The sequence below is a fragment of the Pavona decussata genome, unplaced genomic scaffold (assembly GCF_977016875.1).
Source record: "Pavona decussata unplaced genomic scaffold, jaPavDecu1.1 SCAFFOLD_46, whole genome shotgun sequence".
Taxonomy (NCBI): Eukaryota; Metazoa; Cnidaria; class Anthozoa; order Scleractinia; family Agariciidae; genus Pavona; species Pavona decussata.
This window is the reverse complement of record NW_028145468.1, coordinates 241,770-268,001: the sequence shown is the minus strand read 5'-3', so window position 1 is coordinate 268,001 and position 26,232 is coordinate 241,770. Positions and strand designations below refer to the sequence as shown.

The 26,232-nt window shown below is 40.4% G+C and overlaps 4 protein-coding genes across 5 annotated transcripts; 2 read left to right on the top strand and 2 right to left on the bottom strand.

Moving 5' to 3' along the window:
- Positions 1–4,801: 4,801 nt before the first annotated feature.
- On the bottom strand, positions 4,802–14,122 carry LOC146482300 (uncharacterized). Its single transcript, XM_085107141.1, has 2 exons — positions 13,626–14,122; positions 4,802–5,733 (listed from the first exon to the last, which is right to left on the bottom strand). The coding sequence occupies exons 1-2, from the start codon at positions 13,979–13,981 to the stop codon at positions 5,058–5,060; spliced, it is 1,032 nt and encodes a 343-aa protein (XP_084963267.1). The 5' UTR covers positions 13,982–14,122; the 3' UTR covers positions 4,802–5,057.
- Positions 8,861–10,464, top strand: LOC146482302 (uncharacterized). The gene is made up of 2 exons (XM_085107191.1): positions 8,861–10,309; positions 10,343–10,464. Exons 1-2 carry the CDS (start codon positions 8,861–8,863, stop codon positions 10,412–10,414), a joined length of 1,521 nt encoding a protein of 506 aa, XP_084963317.1. The 3' UTR covers positions 10,415–10,464.
- LOC146482301 (uncharacterized) lies at positions 10,780–13,555 on the bottom strand. Its single transcript, XM_085107188.1, has 2 exons — positions 12,974–13,555; positions 10,780–12,867 (listed from the first exon to the last, which is right to left on the bottom strand). The coding sequence occupies exons 1-2, from the start codon at positions 13,144–13,146 to the stop codon at positions 10,791–10,793; spliced, it is 2,250 nt and encodes a 749-aa protein (XP_084963314.1). The 5' UTR covers positions 13,147–13,555; the 3' UTR covers positions 10,780–10,790.
- Positions 14,123–15,723: 1,601 nt separating the features above from the next.
- On the top strand, positions 15,724–24,726 carry LOC146482299 (uncharacterized). 2 transcript variants are annotated; one of them, XM_085107160.1, is made up of 2 exons: positions 15,724–15,853; positions 22,424–24,726. In XM_085107160.1, the coding sequence occupies exons 1-2, from the start codon at positions 15,810–15,812 to the stop codon at positions 23,136–23,138; spliced, it is 759 nt and encodes a 252-aa protein (XP_084963286.1). In that variant the 5' UTR covers positions 15,724–15,809; the 3' UTR covers positions 23,139–24,726. The 2 variants fall into 2 exon arrangements, with proteins under 2 accessions (XP_084963286.1, XP_084963287.1); XM_085107161.1 differs by lacking the exon at positions 15,724–15,853 and adding an exon at positions 18,864–19,098.
- Positions 24,727–26,232: the final 1,506 nt, after the last annotated feature.

Here is a 26,232-nt window from a genome sequence, read left to right as displayed (position 1 = left end):
CGTTAACTTCATTGTTGAATCAGTCTAGGAATTCCAATTAGCTCATTAAAAGATCAGTTAACAGTAAAGCAGATCTTTTGAGGCGGGGAAAACCCATTTAACTCCATTAGTAACTTGATTGTGGAAAAAATCTTTACCAGCAGAATGTTTCATTTTAGGAGCGCAGAGCCCCCAAAATTGCTTATTGTGAAGTGTCGAGGATATCACCTAAAGTAAGAGGTTGCTGACGGTATAAAATGGAGGATTTGCCCTTTTCTCACTAGGAAAATGGGATTTGACACACTGCATAAACCTTAACCTTATTCCAAAGTGTCTTCCATTTTAATATCTTTTTTGTTTGTATTCAAATCATCCCTTCTTGCCTCGTTCGAGGTAAAATATTCTTAAGATCTGAGGTAAAGTTTGGGCTGGGAAATGGGACTTTATAATCCTCCCTTCTCCTAGGGGTGCAAGAATGGTACATTGATGAGAGCACTCACCCCCCACCAATGTGGCCCGGGTTCGATTCCCGGACTCGTCGTCATATGTGGGTTGAGTTTGTTGTTGGTTCTCGTCCTTGCTCCGAGAGGTTTTTCTCCGGGTACTCCGGTTTTCCCCTCTCCGCAAAAACCAACATTTTCAAATTACAATTCGATCTGGAGAGTGTTCCCATACTGTAAAGCGAATTTTATCATCTCGTCATGGAATTATGCACTATGCAAATTTACAAATTTAATTCCTTTTAATTTGACTCGAGAAAAGTTCTTATTTCTTTAATTGGAATTTATTTGAGTTGAGGCTTTCGTGACGCGATTGTTCGTCCATTTTTTTTAAGGAAGCAAAAGTCACGAGGGATAAAAGTATGTCATTAAAAATGGATAACACGATGGCTGACACAAATTTTCAGATGGTGGTTCTATTTAGCTCAAATAACTGAGTGGGAGGGATCAAAACCATTGCCACTTAAGCATCAAGAATTCTTCGAAAGGCTAATTATCTATTAGGTATTCGTTAGATGACTGTCAAATTTGTCAAAAACACCCAGGATCAGTTATTAGAAGGTAGTTCATTAGACCCACGTTCTAAGCCATTTTCAATTTTGCCAACAATCATATCCAAACATTGTATGCTGCTGAAGTTAACAAGAAGACTTGCATCCCAGACTAGAAAACTATTTATCTACTTAAAATCAACCACTCATGAACAGATTTCGAGGCCCACTAATTGTCTTAAGCCGCGGCCTAAGTTAGACTCTGTTTAAGGACGGTGCCTAATTTTGCTACTGCGCATCCGTTCTGCGCATCTCGAGATACTCGGATTTGGGTTTAAAATGATGGAAATTAAGGTCGCGGAAATGAACCCCGCGCACAAAAATTAACCGTACTCAAATTACCACGAATTTTTACAATTCGCGTTTTTAATTTCATATATTATGGTAAGCTTATTCATCTGTACCGCACGTGGAACAGAAAAATAACGCAAGGAACGAAATATGACAATGTAAATCCGCCCGCGTATCTTTAAAAGCCTTCAAAATTAGCTCCATGTTGCTTGATTTCAGCTTTGAAAAGGTCAAGGGCTTACAGAACCCTTGGGTTGTCAAAAGGCTCCCAAGCGGGGCATAAGGCGAAAAGAAAAATCGGCGAGCGAAGCGCGGTCTCCGAGCTACACTCGCCTTGCACACAAGACACATGTTGCTGTTGTTCCCAGAGAAGCGGATTAGCTATCTGCCAGCAGGTAACCAGGACCTGTTAATTTTTAATGCTAAAACTCCTGGAAAGGAAGGCAAATGAACTCGTCTATCCGAAATCGGTGCCCAGTAGCTAATTGTTATCCCCCGGATATCAATTTAACCAACTGATCAGCTAATGATCACACATTTTATGCTACTTCCGGCTGAGTAAGTTTTCCTTGACAAATTTTTGTTCACAATTTTGGCTTGATCGAGGGTAAAGGGAAAACAAGCCTTACTTAACTTGTTTGAAAAATTTGCGGCAAGCCAATTTTTGAACAACAACGTTAACACCACCTTTGCACGACCTTACTAAAAGAATATAAATGCTTGTTAGATCGTGTAAACTAACTGTTTCTGCGGTGCAGTCCAGTACGTCATCGTGTCCCCTAAAAAAAACAACTTGAAACACATGCATAGCCATGAAATTTCCTTCAGACTACACACCCGCGGTGGTAACAAACTGAAGGCTATATGCGAGTGCCAGTAAACATATAGATTGGAAATTTTGTCCTTCTAGTTTAGGAACTGGCATCCCGGTGCTGTATGAGTATTCCATCAACAGTGCGAACTTGAAAACCTGTGACTCGGAGAAAGATCTTGGTGTTTGGTATCTAGCGACCTTACTTGGGATAAACAGGTATCTGAGCAATGTGCTAAAGCCGATTTAAGTTCTCGGCTTTGTGCGCCGGGCGTCCAAGGGCATACAAGGCGCCCAGACACGCGGCACATTGCATTTGGCCATCGTCCGCTGTCGCCTTAGATATGCTACACAAGTGTGGTCGCCACAGTCCGTTGGCTTGCTGAAGCAAGTTGAATGTGTGCAGCGGCGTGCGACAAAATATATCTTGAAGTTCCCTTTCCGCTGCGACGTTAAGTACAATACCAGACTTCAGTTGACCAATCTTCTACGACTTTGCTACTGGCATGAATACCTTGACATTGTTTTCTTTTACAAAGCTGTAAATGACTTAATTTATGTAAATAGCGAGTCTCTGCCTGTTGTTAAACAGCCGGCTAGACCTGCTAGATCTTCAAGCAATAACTCTGTTTCTTTCGACATTAACAGTATTAGTTTAATGCATATGTATACTATAGTTTTAGTACAGTACATTGTTGTGCTCAGGGCTCCCATTGATAACAGACAGCTTTTTGCATCTGAAGGGGCTACCCTGAGCAGTATAAATCAATAAAGGTTCTTCTTCTTCTTCTAAAAAAATGCAGAACGGTAACATATAAGCCATCCTCGGAGACCCAGGGGCAGTTAGTCGGGTAGAAGGGATTTTCGTGGGTGGAAGTTTATTGTAAGAACGGGAGAGCCCCTGAGCAGTAACTCTTACCGAACCAGAAATTTTTTCTGGCCAATCAAAAGTGGGGAATTCAAATGCTTCTGGAACTGGTTCGGTAAGAGTAATTTGCCAGGGGCTCTCCCGTTCTTACAGTAAACTTTCGCCCACGAAAATCTCTTCCACCCGACTAACTGCCCCTGGGTCTCCGAGGATGCATATCAGCGCTCTTTCTTTCATTCACTGTAGTCGCATTTGGAATGTACCACCTGATAACTTACGAGGAAATGATGTCCACTTCAATCTTTCAAAAGAATGCTGATAGAATACTACAATAACGCTCTCGTTTATTTTGGTCTGGACGATATAAGATCGTAGAGGACTATCTACCATAAATGCAACACCGCTCGCAGTTTGATGCGGCAGCCGTCGTGTTGTTTCTAGTCTTTTTTGATAATTACATGTAATGTAAGTGTTGCCCATGCTTTATGTATTACTTTAAATGTAAGGGGACCACTGCAATTGTCTCTTGCTGTTGTGGCTCCCCTGCCTGAGTGTCTTTTGTGTATCTATTTCAAGGCAAAGCTCAATAAATAAAGATAAACTGAACTGGATATTTTCAATTGTCAGTTACAACATGAAAAAAGAAAAACAACTGACGAGCCCTCAATGTAACTCTCAAAACTTCAGGAGAGAATTAGCTCCTGTCGTCGCTAATAAGGACAGTTCTACAGCCACTACCAGTGCTTTCGCCGAAAGAGAGAACGACAACAATATCAGTTTAGGCCAACCACACACTCGTTTCCCTGGGTTGGTTTCATGGAAAGTCGGCTCTGTTAACAAGCGAGGCTCCAGTTGTTCACAGCCTGGTAAGTGGCTAAAGGAAACACTTCGCCAAGATTTCCATACAGTCCAATACTGAGTGTAGTCTAAAATGTCAGCCGTCTCCTCCCCCAAACCTCCAGGGCCCAGTTGATCGAAGCATGGTTAGCGCTAACGCGGGTTAAATACCATGACAACCTATAGGTTTTAATACCTCTTAACCAATGGTTAGCGCTAACCATGCTTCGAGCAACTCAGCCCAGGGGTGTGGGGGTGGAGGGGAGGAGGGGGGGGGGGTGGGACGGCTGACATCTCAGACTATACTTAGTCCTGCAAACGACTGATGCTACAACTATTGCAACATGGAGTAATACGGAAATATTTCTCTTACTTTTTACAGTGCTCGGTTTTCTTAAGCTTTGTGCTTTTCGGGAGAATATATTCAATATAAACTTAAACTAAACATCTGGCGGCTTTGACTGTTAAAGGGGAGAGCGGCACTGATAACAATAGAAGTACAGTGGAATATATTCAGCTCAATGTACTCCCCTCGACATATTTCCCCATGCGTCTGGGCAAGGTTGAGCAATGAGAAGACCATTAATACTATTTTTCGTACATTTTCTTATCTCGTTCCGTTGACAATGAAGTGAAGCGTATATTGAAAATTTCAAAGAACGGCCAAACTTGTTCATTATCCGATGTAATCTAGCATAAGTCCTACTGATTTGGAATGACGTACTTAAAATTTGTTATGTACATGGAATGTTACTCATGACAGAACAAGTATTTCGTTTGCGTGAGAAAACCTCTCCGACTGAGGGATATGATATATTACCGCGGCCTTATGCCGAGCCATCACATATCCCCATCTTGATTCATAACGACTTCACACTATGTTAGCGAAATCCCATAAGTAAAGAAAGAACTAAATGCTAATCAAAGATAAACGGATGTAATATGGCAAATGAAGAAGTGCATGGCAATTTTACTCTTTATTTTTTTCACTAGCAGATATAGAACTCATGGCCTGAATACTGGCAACGTCCACAAAACGAAATATCTTCCAGTTGCTACCTTAGGTCAGAAGGACGAACTTAGTATCTTGCAGGTAAGGCTCTATTAGGCCCTTCCTTCCTGTGAAGACCTTCTCATTAACCATCCATTTTATGAACTCAGATCTTGTAATAACATGTAACAACCAACCCTCCCCTAAAAAACCTTCAGTCAGGTTCCACTCAATGCAGAAACACGACCATTGCAAGCAACAGACCTAAACCCAGCGAGGCTTGGGAATGGGCGCTAGTGCCTTTAGGTGTAGGTGTAGGCACGGGTGTAGGTGAAGGTAAGGGTGTGCATTTACCCCCAGCGCAAACCAGACGGCACGTTTCTGCATCACACCGGTATTTGCACCCTCCACCGGCGCAATCCTGAACACAGTTCTTCACATTCGTCAAGCACGTCATGCTGCAATTTCCCCCAGGGCAATTCTGTATGCAACTCTTCGCATCACAGATCATCTCCTTTCCAGATGTTTGCTCGCATGAGGTCGTGTTCTCGGCTTTGCACTCCATGGCGTCACAGTCCCCACCTTCGCAGGTCTGGACGCAAACACTGGAACCGCACGTCAGAGACGGGCAAACACCGCCTGGACATTTTTGCAAGCAGCTGCTTACGATGTTCGTGCATATCATGGAGCTGCATGTACTTCCGTTGCATTGCTGGACACAGCGCTCATATGGTGCTAAGGCACATACCATCGGACACGGGTCTTGGGAGCAACTATTCTGATTGCAAGTGACATTGTTTGGCATGGAGTCGCAGCTGCTTTTGATCTGGTTTCCTGAGCAGTCGACAAGGGACCCGGTGGCAGACAACAATACGACAAGAAACAATAACGGCGCCATCCTCGCGTGTCAGTGCAACTGAACAACCTATCAGAGGAAAAAAAAAAGTTGAAGTGTCTTGTTCCTTTGCATCATAAAGTTTGATGTGAATAAAGTGTCGAATCACATGGGAAGCATTTGGTTATAAAAATAAACGGGGATACAGTTTTTATTGCAAACTGAATCAATCAATCAATCAATCAATCAATCAATCAATCAATCAATCAATCAATCAATTAATCAATCTGTCAGTCAATCACTCTGTCAGTCAGTTAAATCAATCAATCAATCAATCAATCAATCAATCAATCAATCAATCAATCAACTTTCTTGGCATAGCCTGACACGGACCTTATACATGAGGCCCCAGTTTTCAAATAGCGTATAACTTTATCTAGCGCGATTAGTCGCTATCCAGTGGATAAAATGTAAAATGTGTTGGCTGGAGTACATTTTATCCCCTACATAGCGATTTATCCACTGGATACAGTTATCCGCTCTTTGAACAACCGAGCCAGGTTTTCTGTTTACAACTTAGTACGGCTGTATGCGATTACTGGGTAAGGGACGGTACATCGGTCATTTCGCCAGAAGTCTCGGGCGAATGTTACGGTCGGTCGCCGAGTGCACGAATACACCTGCACTGAAAGAGAAAGGCGGCAATAACACGCGTATTGTAACAAGCGTATTGTTGTTGACCGGACAATTCACGATGAAAATAATTGTTTTTAAGATCAAGAGTTACCATCGTGTACCTGAGCGGATGATGGTCCAATTTTCTGCGTATGCCGCGACGTTTTTGAGCGAGTGGCACAAGCAAACGTTACCCAGCGGATAATAATACGTAATATCGAGTTATTACGAGTCCCAGGGGTATTATCTGATTGAACTCATTGCTATGCATTTTTAAATAACAGTTTTTCGATCGTCGGCATTTAGGACGTGCTCAAAATCGAATTGGTCCAGAATTGATGTGGTCTTGGGATGAACACAGATTGCTTCATTGGAGTTTAGTCCGACCGTGAGACTTCAACGATGCAACGATTTAAACGTTCGATCGAAAGCAGTTCATTTGTTTGCTATCGCTACGACGTTGGCATGATTCCGTTGGATGCATACATAATCAATTTTACATCGGCAATTGGTTTGATTAGTTTGCGAACCTTTGCAGGCCCGAAATGTGTTCAGTGTGTGTTTTCGGATACTCAAAACAAATGTTAGCTTGATTGAGCGCAAATTCACTCGCAGGTTTGCGCAATTTAAGCGCGCAAACTATCACTGCGTGGATCGACCGACCCACGTTTGTGTTTGTCTCAGCCATAATCGCGTTGAGAAATCAAGTTTTAGCGTTTGCTTGATGGCTAACGATCGCTTAATCATATACTACCGATTCTACCTTCTTATAATCTACCCAAAACTGGCACACAAAAAAGAAATTACCGCAAAGAAAATAATTTTTTAAGATCATACTGTATGATATTAACCTTGGATACTAACCTTTTCACTCATGCAGCCTCGCGTTGAATAAAATTAGTATGACAGTCACCAATCTCATTTTAAAAACAGAGCAGGTGTCTTTCCGGTTTTCCGGTTCCGGTTAAGAGTGCATAGAAACATGTGATTCTTGATCGATTTTAGTTGACAAAATTCTTAAAGGCGTTCTGAGAATCGTGTCATTGTCCTGCCAGAATGAAGAACAGCTTTGTGTCACGCAGTTAATTTGACGCTGTAAATATTTGGTCACATTTCCTGACACTTCAGGGAGAGGAGGTAGGGGTTAAGCGTCACACTGTATCAAGCAGCCTCCATAGCCCCGAATTACTTCCCTCAATACTGGAATTTTGACCTCTATCAAGCGGCCACCAATGTACAGTAAGCGGTTGCGGTTACTCATTACCAAGTCCCAAGGAGGTCTTTCCTTGACCCGGTAGTAAACAAGCACTCCTGACTTTGGGCTTTCTCAAGAGGAAACCACTCAAATATACAAATAATAAGTAGCCTTCCAGGTAAGAATTCCGAGGTTATTTTCACAAATCGTCAAATCGAGGAAATTAACGTTTGTACTTCTTAGCGAGTCAACGACTGACATAAAAGTCAAGTGACATAAAGTGGATTTTTTTTTATTGCGTCTGACGGGTATTCTGTGCAAACTGTTTTAAGCGGCCACTTATCCATTCCCCGAGGTTGACCGCTTAATACAGGTTCGACTGTAATATTCTCATGAGCCTGAGGCATTGAACTTTTCAGCCTTTTCTAGCTTAAAGGGGTATTGTCACGGAAATCATCGCTCTGTTTGGATCAAACAAGGAATTACTGGCGTACAACCTTAGGTAAAAAAAATCTGAAATATCAAGGGATTGTAAAGGTCTAAAACGAACCATGCATATGGTCAGGTTAGAACAAGTTACTGTAGCATGAAGTAACTTCGAGTATTGCTATTCCATCCTGGATGGGATGCTAGTGTCCATCGCAAGGTTACCCCCAGCGGTATGTCGCCGGTACCCGTTTATACATCTGGGTAAAGAGAGACAATGTGGAGCAAGGTTTCTTGTCTAAAGAAACAATACAGCAATGAAGAGACCAACCTAGACTCTACGAAACCAACGACCCGAACATCCGACGCGCTAACCGGCACTAAACCACCGGACCGGGATGTCACAGTGGTGAGAGCACTCCTCTCCCACCAATGTGGCCCGGCCATTCGATTTCCTGACTCGGCGTCATATGTGGTTCCCTGCTAGCAGAGGTCTCTGACGGCGAGAAATGAGAGAGACTCTCCTTCTCGCCGTCAGAGCCCTCTGCTTGCAGGGGATATGCGGGTTCAGTTTGTTGTTGGCTCTCGTCCTTGCTCTAAGACGCTTTTCTTCGGGTCTCCGGTTTTCTCCTCTCCTTAAAAAAACAACATTTCTAAATTGCAATTATTTCTTAAATGTGAGTACCAAAGGTTTGTCTGTTAAGTGTCACCCTCTTTAAACAAAGTTGATTAATTTATTTAGCGCAGATTTAAGGCACATCAGTCGACGTCAATCATCAAACTGTTTATTGAAGAAATACACAGAAAAATGAATTCGTTGGTGGCTTTGAGAAAGGAATGGCGTTCACCGTAAGACCGGAAGTTGCATGAAAGCGAGGCCTAAGGGCCATCGTAGCAAAACATGGCGGACACAAGTCATAAGTGTTGCTCGGCTGCACTGTGCAACAATCGTTCAGAGAATAGAAAAGATTTGATTTTTCACAATTTTCCGTTAGATGTAAGCCTGAGGAAGATATGGAGTATTAAGATGAGACGTGGCGACAAAAAATTTGCGTCGAATACATCTTTGTTTTGCTGTTCGGAACATTTCACCGCGGAGGATTACAGAAAAAGTCTCACTGGCAAAAGGCACGATCTTGTGAAAAATGCTGTTCCATCGGTCTTTCCTTGGTCAACGAATTGTAAAGAATCGAGTGAAAGGACCCTTAGAGCAAAAGCTCGTGAAGACAGCGCAGTTCGACCTTTTGTGGTGTCATCAGAAACAAAAAGCACAAGTCGCTCAAGTGAAGCAGGCGACACATGTAAAAATGGTAAGCCTAAAGAGGAAGATTCAGAGGACAAACCACTGGCGCCAGAAAGAGATTTGGTTGCTGAGAATTTTGAACTTAGGCAAAAACTTTGTCTTTGTAAATTTGGCCTGGAAAGGTTTGGATCCAATGACGACGACATTTTCTTTTACACTGGATTTGAAAGTTATCGAGCGTTAATCGCATTTTGGAACTTTGTTAAGCCTTGCTCTGAGTCTCTGATCAGTTGGAAAAATGCACGTGCCAAAGTGAAAGCAGACCATGCAGATCCTAGTGTTCCATTTCCTTTCCTACAGCAACAGAAAAATGAAAGAAATAGAAAGCGAGAAATGGAGCCCATTGACCAGCTGTGGTTGTTTTTAACCAGGGTGCGTCTTGGATTATTCGAGCGTGACTTGGCGCACAGATTTGGTGTGTCTGTAAGTACTGTGTCGGATGTTTTTGTTACGTGGGCAAACTACCTTTACATTATGTTGGGAAGTTTGCCTGTGTGGCCTTCAAAAGAGAATGTAAAGGAGCACTTGCCAGATTCATTTAAGGGTAGATATGAAAATGTACGAGGAATTTTAGATTGCACAGAGTTGAAATGTGAACTGCCCAGGGACTATCAGAAGCATTCAGAGATGTACTCAGATTATAAATCTCATGACACGTTTAAAGGGCTAGTATGCATTTCACCTAGTGGCTGGATAACATTTATCAGTCAGTTATATCCAGGAAGAATAAGTGATAAAGAAATTGTGGAAAGAAGTAACTTCTGCCAGTTAATTGAAATGGGAGATCAATACCTTGCAGACAAAGGCTTTGAAATCCATGACCTGATAGCCCTCAGAGGAGGGAGTTTGTATATTCCTCCAAAGAGATTTTCTTCAACTGACCAGTTTACAGAAAGCCAGTGTTTTGAAACCATGAGTATAGCCAATGTTCGAATTCACGTTGAAAGAGCAATCAAACGTATAAAAGCTTGGCATATATTTAATCAAGTTTTGCCCCTTTCTACTTATGGATCTATTAATCAAATCTGGACCGTATGTGCTTTGTTAGTCAACTTTCAAAATCCAATAATTTCTGTTTAGAGTAGAGGTGGAGGGAAGTCCCATAAAAAAGTTTCAATTTTTAAGTCTAAAATGGCCACCAAGATGTCATAACCAGTTATCTTGGTACCTTCTAGGTACCAGGAATTACTTGTCAGAAACACTGTCTACCCTATCCACTTAGGAGCCAAATTGAATTTGAGATGCACCCTTTTAAGAACATTCTGATACCTTTTAAGGTCTGTTTCAAAATTTCTGACAAAACACCTCCATAACTTTTTCTATGGGAGTCCCCTCCATCCAAGACTTAAATAATCCAAGGAGCAACAAACACAACATTTGCCTAAAGGCAAAAACGTTTCAAAACTATATACTAAGAGTTTGATAAAATGTCCTCCTTTTGCTATAGCAAATTGATATACGTCTTTGAGAGGTTACAAGTTTAGTTATCTTAATGAAGAGTTCATATTCTTTCTTAGTCCAAGAGTCACTAACTGTTGTTTGCAATATATTTCTTATGAAAAGCAAGTAAACTAGGTTTAATTTCATTACTCCATCTGGATGAGAATGTTACCTTCAGAACTAAAATAGGATATCTTGAGCTAGTAAAAATGACAAAGTCAGTCAGTGGAAGTGTAGAGATGCCCATTTGCATCTGTGTTTGAAACCAATACTTATGCTTATCCTTCACTTCATAGAAAGAATTGTTTTTCCTAAATGGGAAACTAGCTTCCTTTTGGCTTTGTTCAATGGCAACCTCGGGTGAAATATCCTGCTTTGACTCCAGACATTTTATTTCTACATTTCTATGCTCAATGGTACCATTGTAATATACTATGGTTGCAATTCTATCGGGGCTTGCTGCAAGGACATTGCTATTTCTGTCTAAAATCAGGCCAACCTCTTGAAGTGTTACTTCCTTGATGTCTGGTAATGATAAAAGGTATTCTTTGTATAAAATTGCTGCCACAGGCTCATTTTCAATGCCATAGATCATACCTTTACTTTTATAATTAAGGTGTTTAGCTTGGGAATAGCTCACGTGTTTGTAAAGAATTCCTTTTGAGATTATTCTTTTAATTATATTTTCTGGAATCTTTGCCCCTTTATTTTGCATGTGGGTAAATACATCTTTGCATATACTGGCAGTTATCCTGTTCTGCTTTTGTTCAAACCAAGTAGGGTTGAGTGATTGCCCTCTTGTTGCCATTTCAATTCGTTGTTGCTCATCTGTAAGAGTTTCAATAAATAATGTTTTGGCCTGTGTTGTTTGTTTTGCTTGAGTGTGATAGGGATCAGCTCCTCTGTTAGCAAAAATTGGAATTGCCTGCTCTTGTCCTTTAGTATTGCCTATAGAAACTTCTTCCTCCTGCAAATGGGGGTTACCATTGGGTTGTCCATGAAGAGTTACATGTGGCTCAGAAGTGTGTGGCATAGCTGATTCTCTCTGCACATGAGTGATTGAAGGGCCAGGAGATCCATCATTTAAACTTTGGTCTTTTTCCCTTTGGTCGTGATTGGCTGTTAGTTCTTCAGTTGTATGTGATGTACTACATACAGGACTCCAATTTACTTGAACAGCCGGTCGGTTGCTACTGATAGAGGTTGGTATCAAACCGGGAGTGGCATAGTCTTGGAGTTGCTTGTGAATTGTTGAACCTTTAGCAACTGTGCCAACCAGAGTCATTACAGTTGAAATTGACTTTTCTTCTGGTAGCATGGCTGCAAAGGGTATATTTGGGTTTATGTTCTGAAGGTCACGTTTAAGCTTGATAATACCAGTAACATCAAGCTTCCGAGATTTGGGTGGCCTTGGGTCGTAAAATTGTGATTGGACACCTCTTCTCTTCCTGCCTGGTAAGTCAGAGGAATGTCTTGGTTTTATCACATTTGAAGCCATCACTGGGTGGAACTCCACTTCTCGTTTATGCCCTTTCCCCCATTGCCTTGGCTTTGATGTACAGCATCTGTTGTCAGGAGTAAAATCTCGTAGCTCTGACTTTCTCGTCATATCCTCTAGTTTCCAAATGAGAGCCATCACATGGCAGCAAACACCGCTATTGGAGGCTGGGCACTGCCTATCACATTTTGCTGCCAGAATCTTCGGGGATTCATTTTGGTTTAAAACTAATTTTACCTTGTACTTAATGTTCCTTCTGTAGGAAGCCCAACAGCAGGCACGCAAATAAATATGACGCTTTTCTGGGTTGTTATACACCTGTAAATCATGCACAAAGTTCATCATGCGAAGGCCTTTGTCGTTTGAGTTTATCACAACCTCTGCATTGGCAAATTTCTTAATTGATTTACCAGAATTTTTAACCTGTTCGAACGCATCCATTGGCACAAACGAAGGCAGAATAGAAAAGTCTTCCGAAAATTGTGTAGATTCGTCCGGCGGAAAGCTATCGAAAGGTGAGTTGTTGGGGCTGGTTTGTTTTGCCGCGCTCTCAACTGTTGCATTCGATCGCTTGAGCTTTTCAAGCTTTGCCTTCGTGTAACTTCTTTCTGGGTCAGGGTCGTAAACTCTATCCCTGTAGTAAGGGATCGAGTTAAAGGCTTTTACTCTGAAAAAACAAACAAACAAAAAAAAAAACATTGGAAACGATATTGGAAACATAAAATATTGCGACGTGCGGCGCCCGCTTCCGACAGTAAAATTACAAAGCTTACTTTTCGACGAGGTCTTTCTTTAATCCTTGCTGGTTTAGCCTTCTGCATTTGAGCCAGAATTTTAGCTGTGGTATCGTCCACTTGCTGATATCATCTACATTTTCAACAGATGAGCATGGGATGTCGTCTGGCGTAAGGTTTAAGTCTATCTCTTGTAAAGCTCTTTCGTCCATGTTTGTTGATTTGAGATTCGCGCGTTCGACGGCCCTTAGGCCTCGCTCTCATGCAACTTCCGGTCTTACGGTGAATCGGTGTATCCAAATCCATACATGGTCAAACCCATAAAGAGGCAGAGGCCCAGACCTTTCTCAGTCGAGACGGCGGTTACGACCTACCAGCGGTCTTTTTGGACATTTTGTCACACCACCCCTTAAGTCACGTTACAAAAATTAATATATCACTACTTGACAAAGATTCCGCGAAGGGGTCGAAAGCTTGTACGCTTAAATGTATTTTTGTGTCCTGAAAGCTAACTTGTTTAATTTTTAAACATACATGCTCAGTTGACTTTTTTCTTTGCCAGCCCAGTGGTAGCTTTCCCTGCTAGCGGAGGCCTCTTTTCCGTTGTATTCGCTGAACTGAGCGAATACAACGGAAAAGAGGCCTCCGCTAGCAGGGAAGTGGTAACTGTACGGTTGGTTTAAACTAAAACAACCAATACAGCATCAAGGCCCAAACAAACGAATTCGGAATCTTCATAGCAGCACCTGTGGGAGTATCCTTGTAAACTGTTTCCTTGGTTGTGTGGCTGGGAGTTGAAGGTTCTGAAGTCGAAGCTGACTTGATTTTTGTGCAAATTCCCCCTGAGCAATCCAGCGAGGACTTCTCTGCATCACACTGCACGACGCATATTCCCCCAATACAAGATTGCCTGCACTCTTTCACAGTAGACGAACAAGTCATGTTGCAGTGTCCCCCGGGGCAGCCCTGTATGCATCTCCCCGCCTCACAGAACATCTCCTTGCCTGATGTCTGCTCAAAGTAAGTGGCATTCTTCGGACACTTCATGACGGCACAATCTCCACCACTGCATCTCTGGAAGCATTCACTAGCGTCGCACTTTAAGGATTTTCAAACGCTGCTACGACAGTTCTGCAAGCAGCTCTTCACAGATGAACTACAAACCAAGGCTTCGCAGTTGCTTCCCACACATTCCTGCTCACGACGTTCATATGATGACGTCACGCCGCAGAAGTGTGGAGAGCAAGCACTCTGCGAGCAGGTGGTATTGTTTGGCGTTGAATCACAGCTGGTTTTGTTACTCGCAGACTCAACTGTGGTTCTGGTAGTGCTTAACAGAAAAAGCACAAACAATAACGCCATTCTTACCAGTGAGAGCAAATGTGGAAATCTAACGAAGAAAAAAAGAATATGGCGAATTTAGCATGCCTTCCGACTCATCATTTGTTGTGTTTTCCAGCATTGTTCGTATATACAATCGAACAAATTCAATAGCTAGTTCACCAGGTTTGAGTTCGAGGTAAGCTCCAGGCAGATAAGTGATTGTTAGGATTCAGCGTAGAAACTAGCCAAATACGCAGGCTTTCTTTCGGCTCGTCACGCATTTTTTTTAGTACTAGTGGCCAGGGGGGGGGGGGGGGGGGTGGGGGGGTACTTGGGTTCAGTTTTGCTGGGTATGTGCCGCTGGCCTCTCAGAGCCCCTGCCCCATTATAGTCTAATTTGTGGCCAGTTATAGACCCCATCTTAGTCACTTTTTAGGAAAATGTAATTTTCGCGATTCCAACTAAGTCACTTTCTATTTATGCATCTACTTTCAAGAACAGAATGTAATGCAAGGTAATTGTTACATTACATAAACAACAACTTTCTGAACTTTTTACCGAGACCATTTGAATCCCTACTTAATATAATTTTCTTACCCCAAAAATCCGAAAATGTGCGACCCCATTCTAGTAACTCTATTAAAAATGAAACACCATTCTAGTCAATCCAGTCGTGAAAATGCGACCCCATCCAGCGGCACATCCCCATTAGCCTCTTATATGGAAGTACCCCCCTCCCCCCCGGGACTAGTGGCCATCCAAAGTGGTTCAAATATTAACATTAGGCTTGGAAGTAAAGCTATCAGAAAATGAAATGCACGGATGAAATGAATAGAGTGAGACCGCAAATAGACCTAAATTAAAGTAGTAGTTAATTTAATCGTAATTGAATATGCCCGGATAAAATGTTTGTTATGATTTTGTACAATAGTATAAAATGGCCTAAATAGTAAAAACGATTCTCCAAGTTCCGCCCTCCGATTTTCCGATTCGCAAGATTCGCCGATCGATTTCGATTCTTCCCGGAGTTCGCAGAATGCACTCGGAGCTACTCTGGCTACACTTCGTTAATGACTCATCAATAATATAGCTGAACGTTTCGGTTTTAAATACGCAAAAAAAACCTTACCTCCTTTCATACACGTCAGTGTAGGACCTGTACTCAAGCGGAAAACTCGCTTCGATCGTGACAAAATTCTGTTTGATATTAACTATCATCAACTCCCATATCGAATATCGTATAGTTGCCTATTTCCGGTTCCCGTTTGAGGCAGACGTCTATAGCGAGAAAGATGCTGAAAGTTGTTGGGAGGAAGAAAATTTTTGTGGGAGAATCCCTATGGCATTGAAAACACACTATAAAGTTCCAGAACCTGACCACAAAAATGTAGCCTCCTACGCAGACGTTCTTAGGGGTTCGTCACACGTTCCTGACAAACCCCTAAGAACGTCTGCGTGGGAGGCTAACAAAAATGGTGCCTTGCAAATATTGCCTGTTTCCGCTTCCGGTTGATTCATGTTGAAGAGATGTCACATGCATGGAAGTTAATTTATGCAAACCCTTCCCTTTCCTTCAGCTGCGCGTATCTTGGACAGGTAGGTTTTATCAGTATTCGTTCCCTGACATAATATGTTTTCTTTTTGATCATAACCCTTGTAAGCCAGTTTTAGATGTTTTATGGGAGCTTTAATCAATAGAAAGTAGTGTTTTCCAATGCTAGTATGAAATTCTTTTAGAGCATAGGCGTAGGTCACGTAAATACAAGCGCTCAAATTGGGGCAAGATTTTCGCTTCTAAATTATATTTTTAAGCAGCTTTTGTCCCTTACGGCCTAAGATTAGGTTGTTAAATAGGCGATGTGTGTATTTGAAACCGGCGAATCGGTTAAGCTTATGTATTGCGGAAAGTTGACAAGCTTTACAGTCAAGAATGCATTCATTCATTCATTGTTAGCGAGGATCAAGTTCAAATTAAAATTCGATTTTTATTGGCTTTTAATTTGAACATTGATCCGCGCTAACAGTGAAAGCAATAGCCTGTAAAATTCAAACTACAGTACATTTGAAACAGCTCGTTCGTTCAAACTGTTCCCGCATGTTGTTGACACGTTCATTATGCAAATTCGGTCATGGCAAGAGCACAAAGTCAAGCGCTTGCAACTGAGTCGGGCTGAAAAATTCCAATTTATCTTTCATGTATAGCATTACCCACCTTGTAGCATGAAAAAGTATGGTATATATTTTATCAGACTGTCCATTATACCGCGAAGAATAGCGAAACACATATGCCGAAGGTCATAGCCATTGTCGAGGGTCAACTGAAATGAACATCTTTCACTTAGAGTTCGCATACTTTTCGCTAAATTAATTTGCATATACCTCAAAAAGAGAACCGCTTATTACGATAAATCGCTTCCAATCCTTTTTTTTTTTTTTAATAACTAACGGAATAAACGCCAGTGCACAAACGTAAAATGTCCATTTATTGATCATTAGTGAGTTTAAACTTACCCGACAGGACCCACTTACACCATGCCCGGTTGAAAATGGCGAATTTTCTTTCTGACAGTACGCGTTGACTGCTGCAAGTCACGAGAAATCTGGTTTTTGGAAAATACTATAATATAAATCAAGAATTTCCGCTTTGAATATGTTGAGGGGGGTTTTCCGGCGGGCTTCCTGGTTTTCTGGTTTCATGCACTGTTCGTATAATCCAATCAAAAATCAAATTTTGATTTGAATACTTGAAACGACTAACGCGTTCAATTTTCAAATAATAGATTCATTAATAGAATCTAGGGGGGGAAGCTTGACCTGGTTCGACTGTAATACGTGAAAATTTAAGCTTACTGGGAATGTTTGAATCTTTATACTCGTTTCCCGGGGTAGTCAATCGATAATATCGATAATCGATAGCATTCGATAACAATCGATAAAAATCGATTAATTTTTTCGAAATTCGATAAAAATCGATAAAAGATTTCGTTGTGAGTAATCGATAATTATCGATTTTTGAATCAGGGCTATCGATTTTATCGATAAATATCTAATTTATCGAAACTGAATTATCGTTCCAATTTTCGAAACGGAAACACCGAAAGATATTAAAGAATTCGCAGAGACACTGATAACAACTTTCCTGATCGTTAAACGATAAAAAATTGCTTCATCTTATTACTCAGGGTGTATTGTATTTGAAATCCGATATAGATCCCTGGTTGATTATTTCACTGTTTTATTTATTTGCTAATGTAACACAATCGCACGCTCGTTGCTCTTTCACCCAGTCTTTAAAGGGACAGATTTTCGTGATTTTTTGAGTAAATAGTTTACGTTTCTAATCGAACCCGGTAAATCGAGCAATAAAATCAGGAAGAAAATCATAATGCAGTCTCTTTAGTCTCTTGTACAGTGCTTGACAACAAATCATTTCATTGCCGCTTTTGAAATCTACAGTTAAAGAGTCACAATCAAACGCTCCCTCAACGGAAACAGGATAATTTTTATCGATTCAATAAAGATCGATGAATCCGATAAAATTGATAACATTAACACTTCGTCGGCGTGTGAGTATCGAATTTTATCGATTGACCGATAAAAATCGATATCGTTTAAGTTCAATTTATCGATAGATATCGATTTATCGAATGATTTTCCGGTATCAATTTTATCGATTGACTACCCCGGGTCGTTTATATCAACAATCGGTTTGGTCGAACTCGTTGTGGGTTTAAAACTCTGGATAGCTCGATCATCGATTTCAACTTTGCAAAACTCTGCCCGAATCGCGTGAGCAGAGTAGAGTAACTCTTCTGTTATAAGTACAAGCTTTATTGTGTATAATAATGATCCATTTTTAGCTACAATGTGTGGTTAGCATAAATTACGGGTATGAAATTATCCTGACATCTGCCATTTTGTGTTGCGGGGTTTAATTTCCCTGCCAGCGTGAATTTGGTTGTTTTCATCAGGAGTCATGACTAAACTCGTCGACAGAAAATATGATGAAGCCTGCAGCTTCACAATGGATTATTTTTTTAAGTAATAGTGAAAAGGAAGAGTGTTTCATTGTATTTATTAATTATGCAATGGTTATGAAGCCTGACAAACTTCTTTGTTATATATGCTTTTGTTAGCATTATTGGCCTTGACTGTGCACAAACCACAATAGATTTTGAGTTGTGTTGGAACTACTGGGCAATGGAAATGTTCCTGTTAAGATATTCAACTGTAGTATGAACATCAAAACAAAGGATTGTGCATGGTCGCAGCCCTTCCAACATAATTAAATTGCAGCACCATATATTTGTTTTTATGGCATTGAGCCCCAGGTGGGTTACTCGGGTATAAACGTGACGGGGGGGGGGGGGAGAGCCTAATATTTTGCACCCAAAAAAATACATGGACCTTAAATTGTGCACCCATTGGCTTGAATTGCATAAGAACTATTAGCCTGGCGGAAATTCGAACCCAAAAAAATACGCGCAGAGTTTTCAGACCCAAAAAAATACAGGAGTTGACAATTTTAGACCCAAAAAAAAAACGTCGGACCCCCCTGTCACGTTTATACCCGAGTAACCCACCTTGCAGTACTTGCTAACTTTTTGAGGGGGGCCTTGAAATTTTACAGACTTGCAAATGTCTCAAACAAAGATGCAAAAATATACATGATTATAGTTACAAGGACTACTTATTTGGTATAATTGCCCTTTTTTTTTAATAGAGGGTTATTTTAAAAGTAAAATGAGATCCTAAAATAAGCGTATTAATTGCAACAACAGTAACTGAGCAACGCCATCAGAACTCTGCATGGTTTTACAAATATAGCAGTGGATCAAACAGTAACTGGATATGTTGAACTTAATTGGCTAACACTTCAAAACAAACAAGCGCAAAGTTTCTTAAAGATACAGTCAAACCTGTATTTTAAAGCGGTCACCCTTGGAGAATGGCTACTAGAATACAGGCTGCACAGAATATATGTCAAACACACATAAAAAACATTCCAATTCATTCCATTTTCATATTAATTTTGGTAACCCAATGTTACAGTTTATGCACAAAAGCGCTCTCAAATAAGTCACTTGGTTAAGAAACTGCAACTATAATATGGCATTACAAAGGACAACATAGCATAAAAATAGGCAGTCTCAGACTGCATGTGTCTACTGCAGCACTGGTGTAGAAATGTGATATAAAAGAATTGAAGAAAAGGGAAATAAGACTGAAAAGAAAACGAAGAGGGAGGAGTGGAAATAGGATAGAGATAAAAAATGGTTGTAAAAATGTTGCACAGAATACTGGTGAGAAGAGATTAAGCTGGTATTGTTTACCACAAACATTTTGTTTGAAGAGAACTGTAACTTTATTCTAACATAAACAATATATTATATAATCTTACAACGTGAACCACAACTTTGTACTGAAAGCAATGCAGCAGAGTTCTAAACATAAAGTACTGAAAGCAAAGTTCTAATCTGAAACGTAGGCATAAAATGCAACAGAAACTATTAATTAATCTATACTGAACTTATGAATGGCAAGTATCATTCTTTGACTCCTGTCGTGTTTCCATAGTTTTCGCATAAATTAACGTTTTCTTAGAGCGGTTAAAAACAAATGTTTTCTGACGTAAAATAATATGGTTACCTATTAATCATTTGCCGAAAAACACACTTGAACGCAAAAATTGCTAAAATTCACGGCGTGTTGATGAAGACCTTTGGCATATCAAATTTCAATCCGCTTATGCAAATTGTCCTTGATTGCGCATCCAGCATCTGTCGCTTCTCAAACGCATATATGAATTGACAAAGACACAAAAATCAACAAAAAGCTTTTCCAACAAAACATTTTATTGAAATAAACGATGCATTTGTTATTAGAGGCAAAAAACTTTCAGTTTTTTTTGCGTGTGTGCAAACACGCATGTAAAATTTGAAAACACTCCGTGTTTGTTCAAAGCGATCACTCGCAGTAAATTCGGGTACGTTTGCGATGAAAATTACAGAAGTTACAGAATTCTGGTTCAAATCATCGCTTACAGTCAGCCCAGGTCACGCGTGAACGATATTTTTGAAATTTGAACGGAGTTTTGAAATTTACATGTCAGTTTTGAAAATCGCAAACGAGATTTCAGAGTTCCCGTATAAATTTCCCTAGCTTATTGACGGTATAAAGCTATGAATTTTTTTTACATTGCAAAATTGAATATTTCAAGAATAACAATTGTTTCCCAAGTATTTTGAATCTTTTTTCCAGTTAATGCGTCTTTTTCAGAACGATTTCCAGCGAAATGTCCAACATTCCCACGTCGGACATTACAGAGAGAAATTCGAATGTTCATTTCATTCTTGAAAATACTGTTCACGCGTGACCTGGGTTGACTGTAAACTATTTGTAAAAAGCAAATCAACATCGGAAAACATTATTTACCGTATTGTCGCCATTGTACTGATCCGGAAAGAGGGGGGTGAATAGGGGTATGTAAATCCGCCGATCCGCTAAAATCAATGGCTGAATCCGTCGATCCGCTCAAAAAATCAACTAAATCCGAATCCGCAAATTGTTTGCCGCGTTAGATGATACGCGAGATACAAAGCGACTTCATTTGTTGGAGTTGCCTCGCGTGATATTGTGTTTTAGCGTTGAGGATGACTATCAACGAAATATTTATGTAACCAACGTCTGTATCGAAATAAAATCTTGCAGATACGAGAAAAAAGAGCAAACTTGAACTTCCTAACAACCAAAATCCAAAATCCGGGCCCCAAAACTGGATAAAACCGCGATCCGCTGTGATCATAGGATCCGCAGATCCGTTAAAATTTTGCTCTGAATCCAGAATCCGGGCTAAAATATTAACCAAATCCGCCGATCCGTAGACCTATTCACCCCCCTCCGGAAATACAATCGCTTAGATCTCGGTCATTCGAGGATTAGCGTCGGCTTTCGATAGGATTCCATTTGGGATTCCTGTGGCATTTACACTCTTACACTCTTTCACTCTTTCACTCAACCCGATGACATAGTGTCTACGCTTCTCTAGAAGCCGTAGACACAAAAATGGACTAATATAAAACATCAAATTAATGCCAAGTTCCAGCAGTCACCTGCAAGTTGTTAGATATTAAATTACCTGTCAGGGCTTAATTTGTTTCTCCATTTAAGTGTTTTTCTTTTACAAAGTCCCCATTAGAAACACGTCAAGACAATTAAGAAACAACTTATTGAGATTTAGTAAAGGGTGACTACGACTACTTACAGAGGAGACAGTTCGATAGAGATCAGAAGTACAGTAATTATATGAGAGGTCATTTTTGGGACTTTGACAACTGACCACTTAGAAGAGGGTGACAGCTCCATGTATGGTGCTGCTTAATACAGGTTCCATTTTATTGCACTATTTTAAATCGGTGGTGGTGGGGGGGGGGGGGAGGGGGGGGGGGGGTTTCTGGGTTAAAAGTAAGTGTGAATGAGATCATAACTAAACCCAAAAAAATCTTCTTAACCAAAATTAAACCCAAAAACCCCAACCTCAGAAAAGATTGAAGGACAAACAAAGAAAACAGAAAAAAATGGATTGTTTGTGCAGTTCACTTTTGTAGCTTAATGTCCACTTACATACCCTATTAATACCATTAATTTTCTCATTCCTTTTTTTTTGGAATACCCCCAAAATCCCTTGTAATTAAATAAAACAACCCAAACAAATACAGCCAGCACGCAGTTAACCGAGCACAGTTAACTGTTCAAAGAAAGTGTGTAATATATTTCTGTGCCTTAAGTTGTTCGAAAGGTGATAAACGCTAATCCCCGGTTAAAAGTTAACCAAGGATTTCATCTCGCTCATTAAAAATGTTTTAAAAGCTGATTTTTAGCTAAAGGTAAAGAAAAGTCTTAGTCAAATCTTTTGGAAAAATACTTATTGATTAGTAATTGAACTCGAATCAAACTTCACGTTAACCCAGGATTAGCTTATTTGGGCTTTGAACAACTGGGCCCTGAGCTTTAACAGGTTTCAAACTCCATGGGAATATATCAGTGATGCACAAATAAAGGTGTGTCACTTATTCCTGAGTTGTGTTATACAACTGAGTTCTTTGATGGATAATTACTCTGTAAGTATAATACTTTTAATTTATTGGATTTCTTTTCCTTCTATAGATCTCTAAGTTGCCCCAACTTGCAAGTCCGAATGGCACTCTTCCTGTTGGTGATCACTTTGTTGTCCGTTGCTGGGATCTTAGTTGACTCAGCAAATGAGAAATCCACATGTGATGACGTCGCAAACAATGTCACATGCTCTCAGTATGGCTGCAACCAACAGCCATGTTCCATCCTGTGCGAACAGGTGTCACCGATCAACCATTGTGAACAGACATGCAATGTCAGCGCATGCGACTCCATGGTTTGTCGTGCCTCGATTGACCGCTGCTTGCAGCGATGCCGTCCTGGTTCTGTCTGTAAATCTCTTTCTTGTGGACTCAGTGGAGGTACCTGTAACCAGAACTGCCTTAGTGGTGCCAATTGTGCTGAAATGACTTGCACCAAGGATGCTGCGTACTGTGAACAGTCGGGTGGATCAGTGTTGACTTGTCATTCACAGGCATGTCAACAGACTTGCAGAAGTGGACAAAAGTGCACCATGACGTGCTCTTCAAGTGTGAAGCAATGCGACCAATATTGTGATGGAGAATGCTTTTACCAGTGTGCTGCAGAAAGTTGCCAGCTTCATTGCGATAGAGGTAACTGTACAAAAGTACCAGTAACAACACAGGAAAGTGTCACCAGCCCTCAGAACAGTGGCATCAATCTTCAAAGGGGAGTCTCCCTCTCTGTTCTTTTGGGTTTAATGCTTTATTCTGTTGTTTCCATGTAGAAAAGTTCTGTGGCGCCCTCAGGCTAGAAAGTTTATTTTACACCTAATTCAAAATGGCAGCCACATGCCAAGAAAGGAAATTAATCCTGACCAGCTTTTCTAAAAAGTTACTTTACCACTAAAGTATTAATTAACGAGTTTCCTTGGGAACAGATATCATCTAGGAAATTGTTTACAACTTGGAAACGTATAATTTTCTTCTTTTGCATTTTATAAAATCATGAAACAATGACATATCAACTGATTTATTGTCTCCTTGCAGGTGTAGAAGTTAGGTATTTCTTTTTTGAGCAAGGTGATTGGGTGTTAATGTGACACTGACAGTTCTGAAAAAAACACCAAAATCCCCATGATATAACCCTTTTAATAGTGAAAAAGGTGGAATTTTGGCATTTTCTTGGCCATGGCAATCATTTTGAAGTAAACAGTGTATTTAAAGCATTGCACAGCTCCACATCAACAAATCCCAGAAGTGAGATAGAAAGACAGTGTAAAAGCTTCATCAAGGCCCCTCTCCCCTCCTCCCCATGTAGAGGTCAGATTTTGTAATAGCCCCTCCCCCCCCCCCATCGACAACTTTTCACTAGCCATGAAATACTTCAAAAGTCAGCCATTACTTATAGTGAGAACACAGTGGTCACTTGGTCTATGGGGAAACTTAATTGGCCTTCAATGTAGAAGGTATCATTGTTTCAAGGTAAAAAGTACATAGCATTACTGATTTGTAAACCATGTAGTGCTGTCCTTCGGTTAGTTACATGTAGAAAAAGTTTAAAAGCTTTGTTCAAAATTCACATGTTATTTGAAATAAGTGTTGCACCCCTCACCCCCCTCCCCACCGCGCCCCCCCCAACTTCATTGAGGAATATTGATAAAAATGAATAATCCCCCCAGACCTTAATGATAGGCTTTTTTAGTTATAGTGGCTATGCATGTTGGTGTCTGCATGATTACTTGTTATCTTGAAGAGGCTGTGTACAGTAAAACCTTTGGACTCCTAGCTAACACGCGGAGGCCTTGTTAATTTCCAGTGTACATCATTGTTTTGCAAATATGAACCCAAGCAAACTTTGTTAAGGTTGTGTAACAACATACATGTAAATGCTTGTTTTTTGAAGGGGAAAGCTTGTAAGGGAAGAGTTTTAATGTTTAACAGTTGCACTGGTCTCAGGTAGAACAGTATTGATAAAAAATAATAACTATAATAATAATCATGTATGTGGAAACCATTATTAGGTTTTTTGGTTTATTTTAACCATTTTTAGGTGTTTTAAGTCTCAATTTGAAAATTCTCCCTAATGGTTTTCATACATTTAATGTAGCACTGGTTAGGAGAATTTGTTTGAATATCAAGTCAGCTTCTGACAGGTGATAGTTAGTTTTCAAATTTGCGACACTGTTATTATACAGAAGGAAAATATGTTACCTGTCGGTAGTCTTTGAGGCTTAAAATGAGTTAACCAATTATTTTTTTATTTTAGTAGTTTTCAAGTTTCTGCGCCCTGAGGGTTTAATACATAGCCGCAAAGAGTATAAAGCAACTTTAAGGAAATAAACGTAAGCTTCTTGTCAAACACGAACGTATAAACGTGTGTGTTAATTAATTGTGTCACAAGCGTGATTTTATATCTACGTGAAGTTGTCCAGTAGTGATCCAAAATGTTTAAATTCATTTTCTACAGCATCATCATCCTTGTCATAGTCATCGTCATCATCATCATCATCATCATCATCATCATCATCATTATCATCTTCATCATCATCATCATCATCATCATCATCATCATCATCATTATCGATACTAGCCCCTGTTGCTTAAAGAGCACATGCCCTTATCCAGCGACAAGTAGACGGCACATTGTCCCTTTCTTTGCTTTGTTTGACAGAGAGAAAATCTCTGGTACTAGGGTACTATGCAGTGGATAACATATATTATTAAAAACTGGATCATTGTATAATGCATATACAGGAATTTGATTGGCTTAGCGGCCATGGTATATGAGCCATTATACCATGCCTGAGAAAAAGAGACCATTAAATTGTCTTCTGATTGTCCTTACAAAGCGAAATCAGCAAGATCTTGCAATATTTCTTGATTGTTCTTAATAAAACAATTATTCCACTCACGCTTGTTGGCGGTGATGACATGATTATAGCCAATGAGGAACGAGGCACGTAGCGCCTCGTTGGCTATCTATCATCACATATCCAACTTGCCAACTAGTTGGAATACAGTGTCTTCTGGACGGATCCTCTCTTTGATCAATAGGGACCGGACCAATGTCACCTTTGAGCTTTCCAAAGGGGATTAGGGATCCGGGCCAGAAAATACAGGGCCCCAAGAGAAGAAAATCAGGGCTTTAAGACTCCATGGCTTTACTCCAGGGCTACATTTAGCCAGAATCAGCATTTTTGTCCAGGCTCCAATTTGAGAAATCTTAAGACTCAGGGCTCCAATACCCCCCCTCCCTCCTCTCCCCGGCCACCCATTGGTTGGTAATTCATTTGCATTCTAAAGTGTTATTACCGAGTTATACTTAACAATTATTCCACGAGCGCGCTTTGGATATGAGATGATAGATAGCCAACGATGCGTGTAGCGCCGAGTTGGCTATAATCATCTCATATCCAACAAGCGCGAGTTATTTAAAACAATCAAGAAATATTGCAAGATCTTGCAGATTTCGCTTTTGCAAGAACAACCAGAAGACAATTTAATGGTGTCTATTTCTCTGGCATGGGTCTAATGTAGCCTGCAGAACAGGCGTTATCTTTTGGCGTTTTTCAGGCGAGCGGAGGCAAGAAATTCAAAAACATATACCATGGCCGCTAAGCCAATCAAATCACTGGAATTGCATTATTCAATGATCCAGGTTTTAATACAGTCAACTCTCTCGTGAGCGACCACCCTTAGGGCACGACAAAGTGGTCGCTTACGGGAAAGATCAAGAAAATAATCCTAATACTGGATTGTTTGATTAATTACATAAAAAAAAAATATTACCTTGTCAGCTAAAATTACGCAAATAGAAACTAATTTATTTGATTTTTTCACTTGCGCTAGAGTGTACAGTACTTGTCAATGTGTCTCATG

Excerpts from the sequence above, each read along its gene's own strand:
- LOC146482302 (XM_085107191.1), top strand. The coding sequence starts at position 8,861 with ATGGCGGACACAAGTCATAAGTGTTGCTCGGCTGCACTGTGCAACAAT. Across the intron at positions 10,310-10,342 it reads GGACCGTATGTGCTTTGTTA|AGTAGAGGTGGAGGGAAGTC; the intron begins GTCAACTTTCAA and ends ATTTCTGTTTAG.
- LOC146482301 (XM_085107188.1), bottom strand. The coding sequence starts at position 13,146 with ATGGACGAAAGAGCTTTACAAGAGATAGACTTAAACCTTACGCCAGAC. Across the intron at positions 12,868-12,973 it reads AAGAAAGACCTCGTCGAAAA|AGTAAAAGCCTTTAACTCGA; the intron begins GTAAGCTTTGTA and ends TTGTTTTTTCAG.
- LOC146482300 (XM_085107141.1), bottom strand. The coding sequence starts at position 13,981 with ATGAAGTGTCCGAAGAATGCCACTTACTTTGAGCAGACATCAGGCAAG. Across the intron at positions 5,734-13,625 it reads GCCTTGATGCTGTATTGGTT|CGCGAGGATGGCGCCGTTAT; the intron begins GTTTTAGTTTAA and ends GTTGCACTGACA.
- LOC146482299 (XM_085107160.1), top strand. The coding sequence starts at position 15,810 with ATGCAAACCCTTCCCTTTCCTTCAGCTGCGCGTATCTTGGACAG. Across the intron at positions 15,854-22,423 it reads GCTGCGCGTATCTTGGACAG|ATCTCTAAGTTGCCCCAACT; the intron begins GTAGGTTTTATC and ends TTCCTTCTATAG.